Below are 23,864 nucleotides of genomic sequence, written 5' to 3'. Positions count from 1 at the left end.
TGTGTTCCTAAGATCAGAATTCGTTTCTTATGTGAGTCATCTACTTCTGCAGATTTAGGTAACATGGCCTCTTCTCTTCTTTCAACATGCTGTCATGTTGTGCTTGATTTATGGTACAACTGGAGTCGGGTGGCCAACATACCAGTCTCACGACCACTGTTTCGCTCCGTTTTTCAGAAAACAAGTGACCTGGTCTGGTGAACACAAGAACTTGTGGTACAACTATCTATATTACTCTTGTCATCATGTGGTGGTTGGATTCAGAGATCTGTTGCTCATAAACCTACCATAATTAGAACGACTGAGTGAAACATAACATGTTCAAAACATGAATGGCAATAGAGTTGTAAATCCAACCTCGAGGCAATTTTATCATCACGTTATTGTTGTTGTTGTTTGAAGTGTTACCATTCATATTCGGTATGTGAATCATATGTTCATTTTGATATTAAATTTATTTTATGACTATTTTTTGTGGGAACGATCCATTATACTGGCTTACTAGATCCTTCTGTGTTATTTGGACGTTGCACTCGTGCTAGAAACTAACCCATCCCTGCCTTAATACAGTGACATTTTACCACACATATTTTGTATATCAAAGTGATGTTTATGTTTTATACTATTTTTTACTTCTGTGGCAACGCACAGGCACGGACCTAGTATATATATAAGCTATGGCTCCCGGTTTATAGAAACAAATACTCGCGTAGTCCACCATGAATAGTTGGATAAATAAGGAAATAAATAATGTCTATGGACTAGTTTGGAAGTAAGTGGAGGCAAATCCAAGGAAAGAAAATTTCATATAAATAACTAAATATCTTATTTATAAAACATCTCTTGACGATTGCTACCCTAAAAATGACAAGGATTCTAAAAAAATTTGAGTTTTCAAACTAAATGGCGAGGATCCAAAGGAGGTCTGTCTAACAGAACACGCGTCGCTCAGAGCGGCCATTTCAAAATTTTGAAATCGTCTTCGGGACGAAAAGGCCAAAAGGGGAGGAACTAAGAAGCGTCAGCCCTCCCCCGCCTCCCGCAGTTCCGCTCGCCTTTCCTCTTCGACCGCTGATTCCGTTCTGTCCCACTCCCCCCACCTCGCCGTCGCCCTGTCCGCCCTCGTGTACAGGACTAGTGGACTACAGGTACATGCACACCTTCGTCCCTCCCCTTTGTTTTCACCTTCGACGGCCTCTGCTTCGATTGCCGGGTGTAAACGCTGTACGGTGCGATGATCGCTCCTATTCCCTTTCATTTGGGCACTTCCGATGCTTTTCCTTCTTCCTATCGGGTTCTAAGATCTTGTTGATGTGCATTTGGTGGCGCTTTGGGGGTGATATTATCCTCTGTATAGATAGCGCGATCGTGTAGCGTTGGTGCCGTGTTGCGTGATGCTAGAGACAGAAACGGCTCATTGTAGATTTCCCCTCATTCAGTTTGAAAACAGCTAGCGAGTGGCTTCACTGCAACAGAATAGGAATGTTGATTTCTGAATGGGGGGAACGAGAGGAGCAGAGCAGATGCATTGATATGGTTTTGTGGAATGCTGGATACGGCTGAGCAACGCATATTCTAAAACAACTACAGTTTGCCTTTCAGCAGAACGAACTGTCCTGATTCAGTATATTTGTTGCTCCCTCCACAAACGTGTAGAATTATTTATTAATCCAGAAACATTTCTTATAAACACGATTTTCCTTTCATTCTGTGTAATACATGAGTATTGCAATGCATCCCAGCGCCCAATTTGTCCTGAGTTATCCCAATGCTTATCAGTCACCATACATCAATTGATATCGAGGGGTTCATGTTGCAGTGTTGGTTTGAAGAGGCGTCGTTCATAATACTGAAGCTATGGAGGATTCTGTACAAGTTGCATGTGTAATATCAAATGCTACAGATGCTGCATTTCAGATTTACTCCTTGAGGCGATCGGCGTATGCTGCTGTGCTGAGAGCATTCTGTGCTCAGTCAGACGTTCTCTCAATGGTACTTCCTCACTCCTATAGGTTCAGCTGTGAAGTATTACTAAACAAATAATATACGGTAGGAAATATTGTGATCTGCTACTCTATATCATGACATGGTAACGTGATAGATACTTTTGTTTTTATGTCACTTCTGAGGTTATCTTGTTGAAACCTTAGTTTTCATGCCCTTTAGTTTCCTTTAATCCTCCTTTTTATGAGTATGTGTAGCTACTGTACTGTTGAGGTGAATTTCAATGGATATAATTTTTTCTAGAATATGCACAGTAGCTTATTCAGTATCTTTTCCATCTACAATTCTACATATATGTGTGTTACATGCTACTAACCTTTGCCTTCTTACAGGGCAAAGAAAGATGTCTCACTGAACTTAGAAATGAGCTTAAAATATTGCAGACGGAACATGCAGAATGTCTTGTGAAAGCCAGATCAAATAAGCAAATCAAGTCTTTCAGGTGAAATAGTTAGTAATTAGTATTGTTTCTCGTAATAAAACATATATGCTGATTGAAAGACTTATCTGTTCCACAGCTCTAGATTTCTATCCTTTTGAAATTTTTGATGCTATGTGTTGGCATCTAGTACTGTTCATGTTTCTGTGTGGCCTAGAATCCTAGACATATATCTACATGTTCCTGTTTCCTTGTCTTAGCTAAGCAAATTCTTACCACCGTATTAGATATACTACAAAACAATTTATATGGACTATCGCATTTCTTGTCAGTGCCAGCTTGCACTCCAAAAGAAACACTTGCAGTACTGAAGTTATAAAGGATTTTCCAGATCTTCAATGCGTCCTACCAGATACCCGAGATACTGTGTTTCAGATTCACTGCTTGGAGCGATCAGCATATGCAGCAGTGTTAAGAGCTTTCTGTGCTGTGACAAACCACCTCTCATTGGTACATCTGTTAGCTATATACCTCCTTTTACTATAAGCTCCAAATACAAGTAAAGGAATCATAGATGATATAATTGTCGGATCAATTGTATATTCTTTTATTATACTCCCTCGGTTCCAAATTATAGTTCACCTCCCAAGTCAAACTTCTTTAACATTGAGCAAGTTTATAGAAAACAGCACCAACATCTACAACATTAAATTCTCCATGAAACATATTTTGAAATTTCATTTATTTGAACCTTGAGGTGTTAACATATTTTTCTAAAGATAAGGTCAAAATTAGAGAGGTTTGACTTAGGACAAAGTCAAACTGAACTATAATTTGGATAGATTATGATCCAGGCCAAGCTTTTACATGCTTGCTTTTTTCAGTTCTCTTTACCAATACATTTTTACAGTTACAGGTCAAGATTCTATCTGAACTAAAAAATGAACTTAGAATATCGCATGGTGAATATAAAGAAATTCTTATGAAAGCCAGTGTAAATGAGCATATCAAGTCTTTGAGGTGAGCATGTCTAGTCGTTTGTTCTCAGTACGAAGTGTATGTTTATTAAATGCATTTTCTTCCCTGCAGTTTCACATGCCTAACATTTCCTATTGAGCAGGAAATTTAGTTTGGCAAAGCTATCTGTTGTTACAAAGAACGATCCTGCTTTTGATGTGCATGCTATGCTTCATGACAAGATTGGCTCAACTGGTGAGGTTTGCACTTCATCCACAAGCTGCCTCAGTTTGATACAGCAATCACCAATATCAGAGAATTCAATGTCCTCCACAAGGTGTAAATCTTCTTTTTTCCCCCATATAAATCATTTTTTTCACAAATAAATGAGTTGATGCTCATTTGTTGTGATAGCTAATGGAACAGAGACATTGGGTTATCAGATAGCTCTAATGGAGCCAAAGAAGGACCTAATTTTGAATCCCGCACAGTGGTGTCTGCTAAAAGGTTGAAAACTGTGAATGGGCATGCACCAGCGTACTTAAAATGTGGCCCTTCCAATCAGTTACCTGTGGAAGTTTGTGCGATGATGGTGGTATGAAATGTTTCTCTTTTTTAAAGAACATTTGCATTCAACTTTGAATTGTGCATATGCATTATATTGTTTTCTTCTATAGCTATCTTATCCATATGTAGAAAAGTTGCTGAACCATAATGATGTTGAACAGGACATGGACACTATCATGATGAAAACCATCTATTATTCTTCATTACCATGCCCATTTTGTGGTTGTGTGACTGTAACTGACGAAAAAAGACATTTTTATGCCTTCGTAGTTCGATAACATCTTTGACAGTAGTTGTCTATACGCTAATACACTTTTATTGTCAAAATTGTTAAATTAAAGCCTTTTGGTGGATTTTACATGTTGGCAGAACGGTTGCACTGCTGATACACTTGATTGTGAGACGTTATGCTGTCAAGTGAAGTCTGGATGCGTTTCATCTCCCATTTTTCAAGAAAAGCACAGCCGATTGAATGCTGGTCAAAGTTCTTTAAGTGTTGACCATGCTAGGAAAGAATCAGAGAAAATGAAATCTGAAGCGCCTGAGATGAGTGTATCTGAGAGTCTGGGTGTTGTGGACAGGAAGTATGAGATTGAGTACCAGAAGGCTAAGAATAAGGACTCAGATTTAGAACATGGTTCTGAAATAATTAAGCTTTGCCTAACTGCTAGCCTTCTAAATAAGGTACACTACTCTTCCTTGTGGTCCAAATACATAATTTGGCTGCAGGACTCCTTCAATAGTCCAATTACTTATTAATCTTTCTTTCTTGACGTTGTGATGTCATGTGACATGTCTCACAAATTACGATTCCATATATAGCCTTTATCCATATTAATAATACCATTGTCTTGAATTTATTCTTATTAGCCGCCTTTGTGTAACCATTGGCATTAGATCAATTAGTCACATAAAAATTTCCATTATGTGAAAGTTTAAATTAACCAGGATTCTTGTGTCTTTGTTTAATGAGGTTTAGGCATCTGACAAGGATTTCTTCTGTCATTGTTTGATGAGTTTTAGCCATCTTCTTGATTGTAGGTTGAAAGGATATTTAAAGAAAATCCAGATTCAGCTAATTTAGAGAAAGCAAAACTGACACTTAAAGTGAGATTCCCCTTGAACTCATTATGGCAGTGCAATGTTTACATTCATTTGCTCTTATCCCAAATATTTCTTGTGCTTTGATGACATTTGTGTCTTGAATCAGGACCAAGAAAAGGACCTTTTGGATGCACTTGCTAAGCTTTCTGAAGTAGCATATGATGGTACGTCACTTTGTAGAATCTTAATTTAGGTTAAATATATTAAACTCTAGATTTCCCAGAAATGGAAGATATTATAATCATGTCTTGGAGCAATGCCATAAATGCATAAACAAATGTTTATTGGTAACGTCTAACAAAATCTACAGACTGAAGATTTTAGCTATAATTTTCTATAAAGAAAAGCAAGAAATTTTCTTTAAAGGAACGAAAGAAAGGCCGCAGTCAGTTTACCAATCAGTGATTGGAACTGCCCCCTGGGATTAGCAAGAAAGAGAAAACTTGCATAATTTAAGTGTTTCATGGGTAATTTAAAGGCTAGAGTGGTCTGTGGGCATGACAGATTTTGGCACTTAGTTTTCATTTCACCTTCCTGATCTTGAACTGTTTTGCCGGTGTGCTTGGAGGCTTGGAGCAGTTGTTTATTTCGGTGCTGACCACAACCATCGGCCGGTCAACCTCAAAAAGCACGACGATGGCAAGAGCACCGAGGCGGTGCTGCCGAAGCTTGTGAGTTCAAGCGACGAGACGTCGCCTGAGACTAGACTGGGAGACTGTGGAACAGAAAACAAGGTAAAGATCCTAATGGCCGTGGGGCCGGCCTCCGCGCCGCTGGCGGCGCCACGCAAGAAGCGGGTCTGGACCAAACTCACGGCAGAACAGAAGGAGCGGATGCTGGAGTTCGCGCAGCGTTTTAGGTGGCGCGTCCATAAGGCCGGCGCGGAAGCTGTCGACGCCTTCTGCGCCCAAATCGGCGTCACCCAGCGCGTCTTTAAGAACTGGATTAACAACAACAGGCACCTCGCCAAGATCCCACCCTCGGCCCTGCCGTCGCACCACCAAGACCACCCGGCCGCCACAGCGCAGGGGTCGATGACTGAAGAAGGCAAGTCTCTTGAAGCTGAAGTTGATGTATCTGCTGATGGCGGTAAGGATGGCGAGAATGAAGTTTCTGATCCGATCTGAAATAGTAGTAATTCAACGAGGAATGGCCCATCGGGCCAGAAAGCCTAACAAGCGCTGCGGTGGGCCAGAATGGATTAGCATTTAGCAAGCAGCCCAGACCCAGTACGTGTGCCCGGAGAGATAGCTGGAGCTGCAAAGGAGTGAAGAGTACCACTAAAATAAAGTAAAGAGGAAGAGGAAGCTCGAACGAGCAGAGGAGAGCTGAGCCGTCTCCACGACTCCACATCAATATAGTTACCCTATATATACAATTCAGGATTCTGTGTCTGAGCAATATAAGGAGGCACTGTTATATATAAGTATACTCCCATCTTTTGTCCTGCGCCAAACTCTCGTGAAGGCTTGTGTGCAGCTACAAGAGTAGTTGACACTGATAAATACTGCTACTTAATAACATTGTCACTGGCCTGTGGATGCTGATCAAGATCAAGTGTACATCCAGTTCTAGCCCAAAATATGAGTGGGGCCTTGATAGAGGGTTACTAATAAATGGGTCTTTGTAATTACAGTAAATGAGTTAGAAGGTCCACTAAACCAAAAAAAAAAAGAGTGGGAGCCCGTACCCCGCTCACCCTAACGTTGGTCTGTCCCTGTGTACATCTCAGAGTCACCAGCTTAAAAAACTCTTGATTACCCTTCTTGATTCTCGTCACCAGTAGCTGAATGTGGAGAAGAATTATACCAGTGTTTTGCAAGATGAATCCAGGAAGCCCACTTGGTCGACAAGCGTTGACAAAGCAGTGCAAGAAGGTTCCATCGTCTGGTTCAACCGCTCGGTTTGGCCGTCAGATTGCGGAAGGTACGAGGATGACATGCGCAGTTGCACATCAGCCAGGCTAAAGAGCTCCTGCCGCAACTGGCTGGTGAAAATGCGATCTCTGTCGGAGACAATGGAAGATGGCATCCCATGTAAGCGATAGACATGCAGCATGAAGAGCTTGGCCACACTAGCTGCCGAGAACGGATGGCGAAGAGGAATAAAGTGACCATGTTTTGTGAAGAAATCCACCACGACCAGCACGCGATTGAAGGAGGATAACCTTCAACGAAATCCATTGATACAACCTGCCACGCTGAGCTGGGTACCGATAATGGCTGGAGCAACCCAGGAAGACGGGAGCGATCCGGTTTGGCTTGCTGACAGACGGTACAGGCACGAACAAACTGAAGCACCGCAGATTTCATGCCCTGCCAGGCGAACAATTTCTTCATCCTCATGTAAGTCACCGAAAATCAACAGAGTCCGCCACACGACAGAGCTGCACATGAAGCTCATGAGAAATTTTACGGGACAATGCGTCTGCCACACGATTCTACGAACCACGCTTATACACCACACGGTAGTTGAGGCCCAGCAATTTGGAGAAAACCTTTTGCTGCTAAGAGCATCTCCAATAGACTCTTCATTTTTGTCTCTCTATTTGACTCTCTATTTACTTTTTTATAAAGATTATGCTCTATTTGTAGTATCTCTATTCCAACAGATTATTCATCTAGTTTAACTAGTCAGGTGGCTAGCCAAATTTGGCTAGTGAGGGAGCAAATTTGAGAGTCGGATAGATTGCCGAGTCAGATAGCTAATATGTTGGAGAGTTATTTTGTTGTTGAGTAGCTAAAATTTAGTTTAACGAGTCATTTTGCTAGTCTCTTGTAGATGCTCTAAGGGGTATGCAGGTGTTGTTCAGACAACTGTGTCAAGCCGCGCTGATCTGTATGGATGATGAATTCTTTCGGTTGAAGGTAGGGCCAAGTAGAATATTGTTACGTAGTTTGATTCCATGTTTGTTTTAAGTTATTTGTATTCATTATTTGCTTATTTGTATGTATTACTATAACTAGAAAAGAGTTTACGAGGAATCTGTACCCAACTTTGAGAAGTAACTGGAGTTGCACCAAAAAGACAAGTTGTGTACTTAATCATATTCTTTGACCTAATAATATTTATGATTCTGTTAATCGCCGCTGCATAAATTGTTGGGCAACCTAATAGGTTACATAGTTTTGTTTACCTTACACCTTGCATACAAATGAATTATTGGATAGTCCTGCTATTGCTCTACTTGGTTTTGGGATTAATATTATATTTATTTATTAGGATCGTGTCTTGTTATTATTATGCATGATAAGATCATTTTGTTAATTGGAACATGGAGCAACCACCCGAGACAACATTGCTACCACAAGGGTAGAATGTGATGAACTTGGCCAATTAATTATAAAGCTAATAAGGGCTTACCTTATCGAAAGGGGCAAGCGGGGAGTGAATCGCTGTAATGTATAGGGAGGTTCTCAGGTCGATCAAGCTGAGATGGCTTTTCGGATGAGGGATTCGTGTACTTCTTTTTGCCTAAAACTATAGCGGGTTTCGTGGAACTTTGTAAAGGTCTCGTAGTGCGCCCTCGCTAACTCACCTTTGAAGTGTTTAAGGGTCCAATCAACTCGAGGAGAGAAAGGGAACATGACTTGTCGGTAAAGATGCACAACCTCTACAGAGTGCAAAATTGCTATATCAGCCGTGATCACAGTCATGAGCGGCTCGGACCCTCACATGAGTAAATTATGGAATTAAATCTAACTTGTCATGCATTTGCATTGCATTGTGGGATATTTCATTATGATCTATTATTTAATTGGGATGGTATTTACTTATATTTAGTATCTGCTAATAAATTTTTCAGTAACAAAATTAAAAGCAATGCTCAGTCTCAACCACATTCTTTGGTAAGACTTACACAACACTTTTTCCCGCACATGCTGAGCGATGATCGTATGGGAGCTCACCCTTGCTATAATCACACCAGATCAAGAATAGGTACCGCCAAGAGGAGGATTGTGAAGATGAGTTCGAAGAGGTCTAGACCATTGTCTTCTAGTCAACTATGGTCATGGATGATCGTTGTTGTCATATGGTATACTTTATTTAGTTATTTTGTATAGAAATTATATTAAGTAATAAAGATGTGATATTTTTTATGTACACTGAGTCGTCATATGTGTGAAACCTAATCCTGGCACACATGTGAGATGCATCTGAATTTGTCCTTAAATTCGGGTGTGACATAATTCAAGGGAGAAGATATAAGATGGGAATAAATATGTGATAATGGGTATAGGAAATGAACAACAAAAAGTAAGACATGTTACTCATCTTTATGTCTCAACACTTATCATTTCATCTTTTGCAATGAACATGTGATTACAAACATACCTTTGGCTTTACACGAGAGATAGCGCGAAGGTACTTCAAAGGCTGAGCTAAACGAAGTTATGGGCCTTCAAAAGGTGAATTTATGCATGGCACCCTTCATCTATTTATAAGGGAGAGGTACAACTTCTTATGAAATTACAAGTATGCCCACAAAGTTTACACATATGGTTGACAAGTAACATCGAGGCAATACTGTCTTTCCTTCTTTTTTGCAGCACAAGTCTTTCGATTCTTCTCCTTTTCTACTTCGTGTGTGAAGCCTTTTGACGCCAAAGCTAGCGGCCTTGGCATGCTCTTCGCTAGCCGCTTTGGCTGAAGGTTGGCATCGTCTATTCTTCCTAAAGTGCCTGAAACACACTTGACCTGTAAACAAAGGATTTTGAGGATTTTTGGCAATATAGGCCCCGAACAGTAGCCCCTTGTGGAATGAGTTCATTTTTCATAACGATCTTAGACACAGAAAATATGATTGGGAGGCCTCGCGTCGAATGTTCGAAAAACACCTTCCCAAAACTCGTTATGAAAAGTTACTTTAGACAACTTCTGATTAGTGGGGTCAAGTGCTCAGTGAGTAAAATAGTTTAGTTAAAAAATCTCTCGTATAAAAGGGGTGATGCCCGTAATCGTTGGCACAACATACGTTGTGTCACTCTCTTTGCTTACAATAGTTTGCCCTGCCTTCGAAGCTTGCTTCAAACACACTGTTGAAAGGGAAATGTGCCTTTGGGCAATTTCTAGTATGTTTTGGTGATTAAGTGCTCAACATATTTAATTAAGTTCATTTGTGCTAAATGAAGAGAGAAGTGCAAAACAAAAAGAAGGTATGTTTCTAGACTTAGTACATTGGTTTTTGTGTACTAACATATATGGTCTAAGTGCTGGAAACAGAGAAAAGAAGAGAAGAAAAGAAATGCGAAAGAGTTAGCTGAGTACAGCCAAAGTCCAGCTCGGTCTGGCACACCGGACTGTCCGGTGGTGCACTGGACAGTGTCCGGTGCGCCAGGCTGAACTCCGGTGAACATGCCGCTCTCGGGAGAAATTGGCGGCGTACGACTATAATTCACCGGACTGTCCGGTGGTGCACTGGACTGTCCGGTGAGCCAACGGCCACTAGCGCAACGGTCGGCCGCGCAATCCGCGGGCGACGCGTGACCGGCGCCAACGGTCGACAGGGGGCACCGGACTGTCCGGTGTGCACCGGACAGTGTCCGGTGCGCCAACCAGCTCGGCGCTGCAATGGTCATCTACGCCAGGAAAGGAAACAGATCCGCACCGGACCGTCTACAGTGGCTGTCCGGTGGCGCACCCGGACTGTCCGGTGCGCCACCCGACAGAAGGCAAGAATTGCCTTCCTTGTTGACCTCCAACGGCTCTTAGCTGTCTTGGGGCTATAAAAGGGACCCCTAGGCGTATGGAGGAGGCACCCAAGCTTACAAGAAAGATCCTAAGACTCCAAGACTCCATTCTCACGCATTCGATTCTTTGAGATAGTGACTTGAGCTCCATTTGAGTTAAGAACTCCTTATGTTGTGTTTTGAGCTCGAGTTGTGACTTGTGTGCGTGATTGTGCTCTCGCTTTGAGTCTTGTGTGTGTTGCTCTCCCCTCCCTTACTTCTGTGCTTCTTTGTGATCATCACTTGTAAGGGCGAGAGGCTCCAAGTTGTGTAGATTCCTCGCAAATGGGAGAAAGTCTAAGAAAGAAGAACACCGTGGTATTCAAGTTGATCATTGGATCACTTGAAAGGGGTTGAGTGCAACCCTCGTCCATTGGGACGCCACAACGTGGAAGTAGGCAAGTGTTACTTGGCCGAACCACGGGATAAACTCACGTGTCTCTTGTGATTGCTTCTCTGTGATTACTTGTGTGTTCGCAAGAGCTCGCTACTTAGCCGTACTAACACTTAACAAAGTTTTGTGGTTATTAGTATTTGACATTTACAGGATCACCTATTCACCCTCCCTCTAGGTGCTCTCAATTGGTATCGGAGCCGTTCTCTTCACGTAAGGGACTAATCGCCCGAAGAGATGGATCCTAAGGGAAAGGGGATGGTGGTCAACGATAAGGAGAAGGAGTCAATCTTCAACGAGCCAAGAGATGACAAGCCCACTGACTCTGGCTCGAGTCACAAGAAGAAGGACGGGAAGAAGAAGAGGCGCATCAAGAAGATCGTCTACTACGACAGCGACGAATCTTCTTCTTCACCGAGAGACGACGACGACGAGAAAAAGAAACCGGTTAATTCAAATTTTTTATTTGATTATTCTCATATTCCTTTCAATTCCAATGCTCATTTGCTTTCAATTCCTCTTGGTAAACCTCCACACTTTGATGGAGAGGACTACTCTTTTTAGAGTCACAAAATGTGTAGTCATCTATTCTCTCTCCATCCTAGTATTTGGGAGATAGTTGAAAATGGAATGCAATTTGATAGTACGGATAACCCTGTGTTTATTAACGAGCAAATTCATAAAAATGCACAAGCTACCACTATTTTGCTAGAATCTTTGTGCAGGGACGAGTACAACAAAGTGAGCGGCTTGGACAATGCCAAGCAAATCTGGGACACCCTCAAAATATCACATGAGGGAAATGACGCCACCGTGATCACCAAAATGGAGTTGGTGGAAGGCGAGCTGGGAAGGTTCGCTATGATCAGCGGAGAGGAGCCAACACAGACGTACAACAGGCTCAAGACCCTGGTCAACAAAATTAGGAGCTATGGGAGCACGAGATGGACGGACCACGACATCGTCCGACTTATGCTCAGGTCTTTTACTGTTATTGACCCTCATCTTGTGAACCTCATCCGTGAAAATCCTAGGTACACAAAGATGATGCCCGAGGAGATACTCGGAAAATTTGTGAGCGGGTGCACGATGGTCAAGGAGGCAAGGTATGTTGATGATGCATTAAACGTCCCCATGCCCATCTATGAGCCGTAGCCCGTTGCACTCAAGGCAACAAGCAGCAAGGAGGCGCTACCAAGCAAGGTAGCACAAGTAGAGGCTGCCGGGCTCAACGAGAGTGAAATGGCGCTTATCATCAAGCGCTTCAAGACCGCTCTTAAAGGACGCAAGGAGTACCTCAACAAGAACAAAAACAAGGGGAAAGCGCTCCTGCTTCAAATGCGGTAGGACTTGTCACTTTATTGCAAACTGTCCCGATAATGATAGTGATCAGGAACAAGAAAAGAGCGGGAAGAGGGAGAAGAAGAAGGCCTACAAGAAGGCGAAGGGCGAGGCGCATCTTGGCAAAAAATGGGATTCGGACTGCTCTTCCTCCGACTCCGACGAGGCAACGACGAAGGACTTGCTGCCTCAGCCTTCAACAAGTCCTCTCTCTCTTCCCCAACGAACGCCATACTTGCCTCATGGCAAAGGAGAAAAAGGTAAGCATTCAAGAAACCCCTAAGTATACTACTTCAAGCGATGATGATTCTAGTGATGATGAAGTAGATTATACCGATCTATTTAAGGGTTTAGATAGAGCAAAAGTAGATAAAATTAATGAGTTAATCGATGCTTTAAATGAAAAGGATAGACTTTTAGAAAAGCAAGAGGATATTTTGTATGAAGAGCATGATAAGTTTATTAGTGTGCAAAAATCACTTGCGTTAGAGGTTAAAAGAAATGAAATGCTATCTTCTGAATTATCTACTTGTCATGAAACTATGTCTAGATTAAAGAGTATTAATGATGATTTAAATGCTAAGCTAGAAGTAGCTAATAAATCTAGTTCACGTGTGGAACATGTTGTAATTTGCAATAGATGCAAGGATTTTGATACTAATGCTTGTAATGAACATCTTGCATCCATTACTAAATTAAATGATGAAGTGGCAAGTATTAATGCTCAACTTAAGACTTGCAAAATAGATTTTGATAAATTAAAGTTTGCTAGGGATGCCTACACAATTGGTAGACATCCCTCAATTAAGGATGGACTTGGCTTTCGAAAGGAAGTCAATAACTTAACAAGCCAAAGGGCTCCCATTCCCCACAAGGAGAAAGGGAAGGCCCCTATGACTAGTAGTAATCAAAAGAATCATGCTTTCATGTATAATAGGAAAATTGCTAGTCATAATAGGAGATATGATCATGATGCTTGTGAGTCACATGATATGTTTGCTTCAAGTTCTAATTTTAATGGTAGGCCTAGGATAAATTTTGTGTCTCATGCTCCTAGGAAAATGTGTAATAAACCTACTACTGTCTTTCATCCTTGCAACACTACGTTTGTACTTTCATGTAAAAATGAAAAAGTGGTTGCTAGAAAATTGGGATCCAAATGCAAAGGAGACAAGGCTTGCATTTGGGTACCAAAAGCTATTGTGACTAACCTTATAGGACCCAACAAGAGTTGGGTACCTAAAACCCAAGCCTAATTTGCCTTGCAGGTTTATGCATCCCGGGGCTCAAGCTGGATTATCGACAGCGGATGCACAAACCACATGACGGGGGAGAAGAAAATGTTCACCTCCTACGTCAAGAACAAGGATTCCCAGGATACGATTATTTTTGGAGATGGGAGCCAAGGCAAGGTTAAAGGTTTGGGAAAGATAGCCATCACAAGCGAGCACTCTATTTCCAATGTATTTTTAATAGAGTCGCTAGGCTATAATCTCCTGTCTGTAAGTCAATTGTGCCACATGGGCTACAATTGTTTGTTTACAAATGTTGATGTATCTGTCTTTAGAAGGAGTGATGGTTCATTAGCGTTTAAGGGTGTACTAGATGGCAAACTCTACTTAGTTGATTTTTCGAAAGAGGAGGCCGATCTAGATGCATGCTTAATCGCTAAGACTAGTATGGGCTGGCTGTGACATCGCCGTCTAGCACATGTTGGGATGAAGAACCTTCACAAACTTCTAAAGAGAGAGCATGTGTTAGGACTAACAAATGTATGTTTCAAAAAAGATAGACCTTGTGCAGCTTGTCAGGCAGGAAAACAAGTGGGAAGCACTCATCACAACAAGAATGTGATGACATCATCAAGACCACTGGAGCTACTATATATGGACCTCTTCGGACCCGTCGCCTACCTTAGCATCAGGGGAAGTAAGTATGGTTTAGTAATTGTTGATGATTTTTCCCGCTTCACTTGGGTATTCTTTTTGTAGGATAAATCAGAAACCCAAGGGACCCTAAAGCGCTTTCTAAGGAGGGCTCAAAACGAGTTTGAGCTCAAGGTGAAAAAGATAAGGAGCGACAACGGGTCCGAGTTCAAGAATCTGCAAGTGGAGGAGTACCTTGAGGAGGAAGGCATCAAGCACGAATTCTCCGCTCCCTACACACCACAACGAAATGGTGTGGTAGAGAGGAAGAACAGGACGCTTATCGACATGGCAAGGACGATGCTTGGAGAGTTCAAGACGCATGAGCAGTTTTGGTCGGAAGCTATGAACACAGCTTGCCATGCCATAAACTGGCTCTATCTTCATCGCCTCCTCAAGAAGACCTCGTATGAACTTCTTACCGGTAACAAACCCAACGTCTCATACTTTCGTGTATTTGGAAGCAAATGTTACATTCTAGCGAAGAAAGGTAGAAATTCTAAATTTGCTCCCAAAGCTGTAGAAGGGTTTTTACTAGGATATGACTCAAGTACAAGGGCGTATAGAGTCTTCAACAAATCATCGGGTTTGGTTGAAGTCTCTAGCGATGTTGTATTTGATGAGACTAATGGCTCTCCAAGAGAGCAAGTTGATCTTGATGATGTAGATGAAGATGATGTTCCAACGGCCGCAATACGCACCATGGCGATTGGAGATGTGCGACCACAAGAACAACAAGAGCAAGATCAACCTTCTTTCTCAGCAATGGTGCATCCCCCAACTCAAGATGATGAATAGGTCCATCAAGAAGAGGCATGTGATCAAGGGGGAGCACAAGAAGAACAAGTTATGGAGGAAGAAGCACCACAGGCCCCTCCAACTCAAGTCCGAGCGATGATTCAAAGGAATCACCCAGTTGACCAGATTATGGGTGACATAAGCAAGGGAGTAACTACTCGCTCAAGATTAGCTATTTTTTGTGAGCATTACTCGTTTGTCTCTTCTATTGAGCCTTTCAGGGTAGAAGAGGCCTTGCAAGATCCGGACTGGGTGTTGGCCATGCAGGAAGAGCTCAACAACTTCAAGCGAAATGAAGTTTGGAGCCTGGTGCCACGTCCAAAGCAAAACGTTGTGGGAACCAAGTGGGTGTTCCGCAACAAGCAAGACGAGCACGGGGTGGTGACAAGAAACAAGGCTCGACTTGTGGCAAAAGGTTATGCCCAAGTCACAGGTTTAGATTTTGAGGAGACTTTTGCTCCTGTGGCTAGGCTAGAGTCTATTCGTATTTTGTTAGCCTATGTCGCTCACCATTCTTTCAGGTTGTTTCAGATGGACGTGAAGAGCGCTTTCCTCAATGGGCCAATCAAGGAGGAGGTGTATGTGGAACAACCCCCTGGCTTTGAGGATGACAGGTATCCCGACCACGTTTTAAGCTCTCTAAGGCGCTCTATGGACTTAAGCAAGCCCCAAGAGCATGGTATGAATGCCTTAGAGATTTCTTAATTGCTAATGCGTTCAAGGTTGGGAAAGCCGATCCCACTCTTTTCACTAAGACTTATGACAGTGACCTTTTTGTGTGCCAAATTTATGTCGATGACATAATATTTGGTTCTACTAATCAAAAGTCTTGTGAGGAGTTTAGCAGGGTGATGACACAGAAATTTAAGATGTCAATGATGGGCGAGTTGACATACTTTCTTGGGTTCCAAGTGAGACAACTCAAAGACGGCACCTTCCTCTCCCAAACGAAGTACACTCAAGATCTTCTCAAGAGGTTTGGGATGAAGGACGCCAAGCCCGCGAAGACGCCAATGGGAACCGACAGACATGTCGACCTCAACAAAGGAGGTAAGTCCGTTGATCAAAAGGCATATCAGTCAATGATAGGGTCATTGCTTTATTTATGTGCTAGTAGACCGGATATTATGCTCAGCGTATGCATGTGTGCTATATTTCAATCCGATCCAAGGGAATGTCACCTTGTGGCCGTTAAGCGGATTCTTAGATATTTAGTTGCTACACCCTGCTTCGGGATCTGGTATCCAAAGTGGTCTACCTTTGACTTGATTGGATACTCAGACTCCGATTATGCTGGATGTAAGGTTGATAGGAAGAGTACATCAGGGACGTGTCAATTCCTAGGAAGGTCCCTGGTGTCTTGGAGTTCTAAGAAACAAACCTTTGTTGCCCTATCCATCGCTGAGGCCGAGTATGTTGCCGCAGGACAGTGTTGCGCGCAACTACTTTGGATGAGGCAAACCCTCCGGGACTTTGGCTACAATCTGAGAAAAGTCCCACTCATATGTGACAATGAGAGTGCAATCCGCATGGCGGATAATCCTGTTGAACACAGCCGCACTAAGCACATAGACATCCGGTATCACTTTTTGAGAGATCACCAGCAAAAGGGAGATATCGAAGTGTTCTATATCAGCACCGAGAACCAGCTAGCCGATATCTTTACCAAGCTTTTAGATGAAAAAACCTTTTGCAGGCTGCGTAGTGAGCTAAATGTCTTAGATTCGCGTAACTTGGATTGATTTATAGCATACATGTGTTTTATGCCTTTGATCAAGTTACTTTATGCATTTATGAGAGTTGTTGTTTATTTATGGTGCTCAAGTTGTGCAAGGAATCCTCGGACCTCACAAGTCCATGTGTGCGTGATGCACATATTTAGGGGGAGAAGTGCTACAACTTGACCCTTTGAAGACTAACCTTTGTGTTTGAAAGGGAAAGGTGAACTTGGACCATGCAAAGACTTCCACTGCACCCCGGTATTAGTGTCCTTACCTCCAAGTTCATTCTTATACTCTTATTGCCTTTTTGCTCTTAATTGACATTTTTGAGGCAATGGGGTTAAAGGGCCAATAATGATCCCGTTTTGGTGCTTCATGCCAAAGGGGGAGAAATTAAGGCCAAAGCAAATGGATCAGCTACCACTTGAGAATTTTGAAAATAGTAGAGTTAGAACTTTTGATTTGTCAAAACACTCTTATTGTCAAAATTTGGTCTCTTGTGGGGAGAATTTATGATTATGGGAAAACGGGGAGTTTTTAGCACTCGACCATTTTTCCATTAGATTATCTCTCTTAATGTCCAAACAAGTAAGTTTGACTTAGAGATAGGAAAATGAATTTGATTTGCAAAAACAAACCAAGTGGTGGCAAAGATTGATCCAAATATGCCAAATTAGAATAAAAAACAATTTGGTCTTCAATTTGAATCGATGTTGCATGTTTTGCATTGCTTTTTGATGTGTTGGCATAAATCACCAAAAAGGGGGGGATTGAAAGGGAAATGTGCCTTTGGACAATTTCTAGTATGTTTTGGTGATTAAGTGCTCAACACATTTAATTAAGTTCATTTGTGCTAAATGAAGAGAGAAGTGCAAAACAAAGAGAAGGTATGTTTCTAGACTTAGTACATTGGTTTTTTTGTACTAACATATATGGTCTAAGTGCTGGAAACAGAGAAAAGAAGAGAAGAAAAGAAATGCGAAAGAGTTAGCTGAGTACAACCAAAGTCCAGCTCGGTCTGGCACACCGGACTATCCGGTGGTGCACCGGACAGTGTCCGGTGTGCTAGGCTGAACTCCGGTGAACAGGCTGCTCTCGGGAGAAATAGGCGGCGTACGACTATAATTCACCAGACTGTCCGGTGAGCCAACAGCCACCAGCGCAACGGTCGGCCGCGCAATCCGCGGGCGACGCGTGGCCCGCGCCAACGGTCGGCAGGGGGCACCGGACTGTCCGGTGTGCACCGGACAGTGTCCGGTGCGCCAACCAGCTCGGCGCTGCAACGGTCATCTGCGCCAGGAAAGGAAACAGATCCGCACCGGACCGTCTACAGTGGCTGTCCGGTGGCGCACCGGACTGTCCGGTGCGCGACCCGACAGAAGGCAATAATTGCCTTACTTGTTGACCTCCAACGGCTCCTAGCTGCCTTGGGGCTATAAAAGGGACCCCTAGGCGCATGGAGGATGCACCCAAGCTTACAAGAAAGATCTTAAGACTCCAAGACTCCATTCTCACGCATTCAATTCTTTGAGATAGTGACTTGAGCTCCATTTGAGTTGAGAACTCCTTGTGTTGTGTTTTGAGCTCGAGTTGTGACTTGTGTGCGTGATTGTGCTCTCGCTTTGAGTCTTGTGTGTGTTGCTCTCCCCTCCCTTACTTCCGTGCTTCTTTGTGATCATCACTTGTAAGGGCGAGAGGCTCCAAGTTGTGGAGATTCCTCGCAAACAGGAGAAAGTCTAAGAAAGAAGAACACCGTGGTATTCAAGTTGCCTTGAAACTAGCCTTAGCTAGCGCGGAACAAACTCTGTCTTCACAGAGATGGTCGGAGAGCAGCTAGTCCCTGAGCTAGCCTTAATGCTTGCCTAGGAAACCCAGGAGATGAAGGTTGAAGGCTCAATTGTGGCAACCAAAGCCACTACATCACAAGCTAAAGGCGCTGTTGCGGACCGTACTAAGGGGTCGAACGACGACAACAAAGATATCGACATTAAAGAGGACAACACCATCATTCGCCCCACGAAGTTGAGTCGCGTGGACTTCCTGAAAGGGAAATGGCCTTAACCATTTTCTATAATTGATTTTGCTGCTTGACGGCCATCACAAATCTTATGGACTAACTAGTTTGCCTAGTTGATTAATTCTCAGGTGCATAAGTCCATCTATCTCAATTCTAAGTTGACCGTTCGGAATACCATAGATTATTCCTGACAGGAGAAGCTTTTTGGAGTATTCACCTATGCACGGACCGTCCGCGACACCAAGGTGTGCCTCGGACAAGAACTATGCAAAACTCGCATTTACACTATGGAGTGTCTGAAGGAGAAGAGAGCAATGTCCAGGACCAAGCTCGGACCATCCGGCCTCAGACGCGGACCATCCGCCCATTGAAAACCAGAGAAACTCGAAGGTGTCAAGTTCGCTAAAATTCATTTTTAGTGTCCTCGCGAACCGTCCCGGGTGCACGGCCAGACCGTCCACAACTGCTTTATCGGACATTTGATGACACAATTAATGCACTTATAGCCGTTGATATAGCCGTTACTGCTGATCGTTGTGATTTTAGCAGTTGATGTGCAGTGGCGGACTGTTTGGACCAGGAGCGCGGACCGTCCGCAGTTGGCAGAAAGTGGGCAACAGTTAGAAAGTGGTTGATGGCTATAAATACAATCTCAACCACATCCATTCAATCCATTCAAGCATCCCATTAATTCTTTCAATACAAGAGCTCCAAAACTCATCTAAGTGCCATCACTACGACTAGTGATCATTAGTGATTAGTGCCTTGAAAAGTCTAGAAAGAGTGTGATCTCTTGATTTTCTTGTTGCTCTTGTTGCTTGACTTTCTTAATCGTGCTTTCTTCATCTAGAGAGAGGTCCTAGGCCTTGTTTAGGGTCGGCAGGCCACCCTAGACACATCTAATCGACGTAGAGCCGAAGAGAAGTGGAGAATTTGGGATGGAGAAGGGCTAAGCTAAGGCTAAATTAGAACTACTACTAATGTACAGGGTGAAACAAGAAATATATTGATGATTGATTCGATTGTTGAAGATTAATCGGTCGTTGTCCTCCATATATATATATAGATATATATATATAGAGAGAGAGAGGAAGTCTGACCCGTTACAATCCGTATCCCAAGCTAAATCCGTGGTTTTAACTAACAAATCCCGCAAGAAACTTATAACCCTAATTGATGTACGTGTGCGCGGCCTGTCCGCACCATCAGTGCGGATTGTCCGGACCACGGATGTCCGACCCCAGGGCCGGATGGTCCACCCGTCCTTTTCTGCCGTCCAACAGTGCCATGTGAAACGTGTTGGGTGGTTTCTTATGATTTATTTATAGGATAACAACAGGACACGGGAGAAACAACCCTACATACTTCTTCACACCTACATACTTTTTCACACCTCACGTACGACGACGTATGTGTTTAGAACGGGAATTAGACTAGAAAGAAATATATTTTTTTTGTAAAAAGAAACGACGGTGGATAGCAAAAACAAAATGGTGTTTTATAGCGGTAGAGACAGAAAAGAAGGAAAGAACGCGAGACAGGAGAATCCATCGGCATGCCGTCTCGTTGCGCAGGTCGTTTGGGTCGGCTCCGGAGTAGGCCGTAACGAAGAAATAGCCGACACAGCCCATAGAGGTTTTGCTGGCACATGCGGCCCAGCTCCCGTGAGGCCGTGAGCCGTCAGCGTGAGGCAGCGAGGGTTTTACCGGCTGCCCTTGCTTGTTGCAAGCGCAGGGCGCTCCCAAAGCTGATCATCTTCATTATTTCCCTCGCCGCCGCCGGCGCCCACCAAGGCAGCGCAACGCTCGTTCCTCCAAAGGAGAGATGACGCTCTACCGTCGTGTCCTGCTCCTCCGTCGCCTCTCCCACCTCCACCCCTCGCCCGTTCCGGCCATCTGCTCCTCACCACCACCCACCCTCGCGGGGCTGCTCACCCCCATGGGGCGCCGCCACTTCGCCTTCTCGTCCGCCGAGGAGGCCGCCGCCGAGCGCCGCCGCCGCAAGCGCCGTCTCCGCATCGAGCCTCCAATCAACGCCCTCCGCCGCGGGCCACCTCCCCCACGGGACCCCAACGCGCCCCGCCTCCCAGACACCACCTCCGCGCTCACTGGCCCGCGCCTCAGCCTCCACAACCGCGTCCAGTCCCTCATCCGCTCTGGTGATCTAGACGGCGCCTCAGCCGCTGCCCGCGCCGCCGTCTCCTCGCGCGTCCGGCCCACCGTCTTCACCTCCAACGCCGTGGCCGCGGCCATGGTCCGCGCCGCCCGCCACGATGACGCTGTCGCCCTCTTTGATTTCTTCTTCCGCCGCTCTAATATCGTCCCCAACATCGTCTCCTACAACACCCTCATCCTCGCACACTGCGAGGCCGACCGCGTCGACACCGCGCTGCAGGTCTACCAAGACATGCTCGCGTCTGCGCCCTTCTCCCCCTCTGCCGTCACCTTCCGCCACCTCACCAAGGGTCTCGTCGCTGCTGGCCGCATCGGTGACGCCCTTGACCTCCTCCGCGAGATGCTCAGCCGCAGCGCTGGCGCCGACTCACTCGTCTACAACAACCTCATCGCTGGCTACATCGACCTCAACGACTGGGACAGGGCCTTCGAGCTCTTCAACGAGCTCGCAGAGAGGTGCCTTGTCTATGACGGTGTTGTACACACCACGTTCATGGAGGGCTACTGGAGGCAGGGCAAGGACAAGGAGGCCATGGACAACTACCAGTCCCTTCTTGATCGGGGCTTCAAGATGACGCCGGCCACCTGCAACGTGCTGCTCGAGACACTCTTCAAGCACGGCAAGCACAAGGAGGCCAACGACCTATGGGAGACCATGATTGACAACCACACCCCGCCAAGCTTCATCGGCATCAACGCAGAGTCCTACAATGTCATGGTTAACCAGTGCTTCAGGGAGGGCAAGTTTCAGGAGGCGATTGAGGTCTTCCACCGCCAGCCCAGGAAGAATGTCCAAATGGACGTTGGTTGCTTCAACAACATCATTGGCAAACTCTGTGAGAATGGGATGCTAGCTGAGGCAAAAAAGCTCTTTGAGGAGATGGAGAAGAAGTCAGTACTTCCAGATGTGTACACCTACACTTACCTTGTTGACTCATGCTTCAAGGAAGGCTATGTGGAAGATACACTGGAATATTTCTATAAAATGGCAGATGAGAAACCACATGGGCCAAAGTTCAATATTGGTTTCTTTAACCGCATGTTTGAAGGGCTTACAGAAGCTGGCCGTATTGATGACGCCTTGAAGGTGTACGGGAGGATGCCTGACAAGGAAATCAAACCAAACATGACCACTTTTGAAATCCTTGTCAAAGCCTTGTGCAAAGAAGAGGACTTGGATCAAGCAAGGGGCCTAGTGATGGACATGGCAAGAGGTGGTATTGTGCCTCCTCAAGGGTTCCGTGAGTCTGTTGTTAACTTTTTCAAGGAGGCTGGTCGACAGGAAGAAATTGAGAAAGCTTTTGAAGAAAAACCTATGCCAACACCTCAGCCTAGAACAGAGTATCAGCCTAGGACTGAGTATCACTCTCGCAATGCAGACGGTGCTGCTCAAATAAAACAACCTGGCTTTAGCTCTGCTCCAGCGGTGGGACCTGAATTTCTTCACTCTCAGCCACAACAATCCACACTTAGTAACACTCCAAATCAGCAGCCTGAGTTTGGCTCATCTCGATCATGGAATTCAGGTTTCGGTGCTCCTCAAGCGCAGCCTGGATATGGTGCACCTCAGCCTGTACAGACACCACAGCCACAGTTTGGTGCTTCTCGGGGTGAACCAGGATATAGCAACATAGGAAATCAGCATGTTCAGTTTCGCTCTCCCCAGAGAGAACCAAAATTTAGCAACCATCCACCACAAGTTGGGTATGGTGCCCAATTGCCTCAGTCAGGATATCGCTTTGAGCCCCAACAAGAACAGGTTGGATTTGGAAATCAAGTAGCACAACCTGCACATGTGGCTTCAAGACAACCCTCATATGACACCCGCTGGAGCTCAAGAGATTATGGATCAACCCAAGGGCAACTGGGATATGGTGGTCCTCAAGCGCAGTCATATGAATCTCAGTTACCACATCACCAGGGAAGTTTTGGTATGCCACATTTCCAAAATAACAATGGCTTCTATCGATACAACCCTGGATATGGCCCATCTAATGGTTCGCAGGGATTTGATGCTCCCCATGGTGATTCTAAAACTGCTGAGAGTACCACTCCTGAAGACCGGCAACAAGCAGCATTTCTGAAAGCATGAGGTCCAAACATATTTTGGCTCCAAATCAAAAGGTTTCTCAGCCACAAAATGAATTAGGTCTTCAGATATTAAGATATCAATGAATAATTTTGAATCGGACTTCACTATTGTTCCAATGGGTCTCACTGCTGTACCTTTTAACTGAAATCTTCTGCTGTTTCTCATACATGATATGGCAGCATGAGGAGTTGTTTTATCAGTTAGCATATAGCCATATATGCATGTGGTTCAAAAATTGAAATATGTCCTTTTGTTCTCAGGATGAACACTTTTACTGATTGTTTAAGTTGGAACTATTAGTCGCCATGCATGGTGTTTTGGAAGTATATTTATCTATTTGATATTGACAATGTAATTTTTATTTACAGGTATTGATATGACTAGGATTCTAGGTTGCTTCTCTCTAATCTACGGTCTTATGGTGGATATTTTTATGTGACTACTGTGTAGAACTATAGGCCTCAAGTTCAATTACAAACATTCTATTGTAGCAAAAGACATCTTCAAGTATTATTATCAAGGAAAAACACATCTTTGTTTCATCTTGAAATGCAATTAGCATGTTGAGTTATACGAATATACATATCCACTAACATGAGGATTGAAGTCATTTCACTAAATTTGAGGAATGGACTCATGATGCACCATTTTATTTTAGACGG

The 23,864-nt window shown here is 44.1% G+C and overlaps 2 protein-coding genes across 3 annotated transcripts; both read left to right on the top strand.

Moving 5' to 3' along the window:
• The first annotated feature begins 1,018 nt into the window (after positions 1 to 1,018).
• On the top strand, positions 1,019 to 6,458 carry LOC103643539 (uncharacterized). 2 transcript variants are annotated; one of them, XM_008666710.2, is made up of 11 exons: positions 1,019 to 1,148; positions 1,820 to 1,992; positions 2,337 to 2,446; positions 2,716 to 2,893; positions 3,294 to 3,403; positions 3,504 to 3,677; positions 3,767 to 3,935; positions 4,277 to 4,591; positions 4,949 to 5,014; positions 5,118 to 5,175; positions 5,591 to 6,458. In XM_008666710.2, the coding sequence occupies exons 2-11, from the start codon at positions 1,858 to 1,860 to the stop codon at positions 6,136 to 6,138; spliced, it is 1,863 nt and encodes a 620-aa protein (XP_008664932.1). In that variant the 5' UTR covers positions 1,019 to 1,148; positions 1,820 to 1,857; the 3' UTR covers positions 6,139 to 6,458. The 2 variants fall into 2 exon arrangements, with proteins under 2 accessions (XP_008664932.1, XP_008664933.1); XM_008666711.3 differs by having other exon boundaries at positions 1,035 to 1,148; positions 3,300 to 3,403.
• Positions 6,459 to 20,706: 14,248 nt separating this feature from the next.
• LOC100191742 (uncharacterized) lies at positions 20,707 to 23,523 on the top strand. The gene has a single exon (NM_001137170.1). It carries the CDS (start codon positions 20,761 to 20,763, stop codon positions 23,200 to 23,202), a length of 2,442 nt encoding a protein of 813 aa, NP_001130642.1. The 5' UTR covers positions 20,707 to 20,760; the 3' UTR covers positions 23,203 to 23,523.
• Positions 23,524 to 23,864: the final 341 nt, after the last annotated feature.

Source organism: Zea mays, chromosome 1, assembly GCF_902167145.1.
Source record: "Zea mays cultivar B73 chromosome 1, Zm-B73-REFERENCE-NAM-5.0, whole genome shotgun sequence".
NCBI classification, from domain to species: Eukaryota; Viridiplantae; Streptophyta; class Magnoliopsida; order Poales; family Poaceae; genus Zea; species Zea mays.
This window is presented reverse-complemented; position numbering and strand designations above follow the sequence as displayed.

Bases quoted from the DNA above. Each gene is read 5' to 3' on its own strand.
- LOC100191742 (NM_001137170.1), top strand. From the start codon at position 20,761: ATGACGCTCTACCGTCGTGTCCTGCTCCTCCGTCGCCTCTCCCACCTC.
- LOC103643539 (XM_008666710.2), top strand. From the start codon at position 1,858: ATGGAGGATTCTGTACAAGTTGCATGTGTAATATCAAATGCTACAGAT. The intron at 4,592-4,948 runs GTACACTACTCT...TCTTGATTGTAG, and splicing joins CTGCTAGCCTTCTAAATAAG to GTTGAAAGGATATTTAAAGA. The intron at 5,176-5,590 runs GTACGTCACTTT...GGCTTGGAGCAG, and splicing joins TTCTGAAGTAGCATATGATG to TTGTTTATTTCGGTGCTGAC.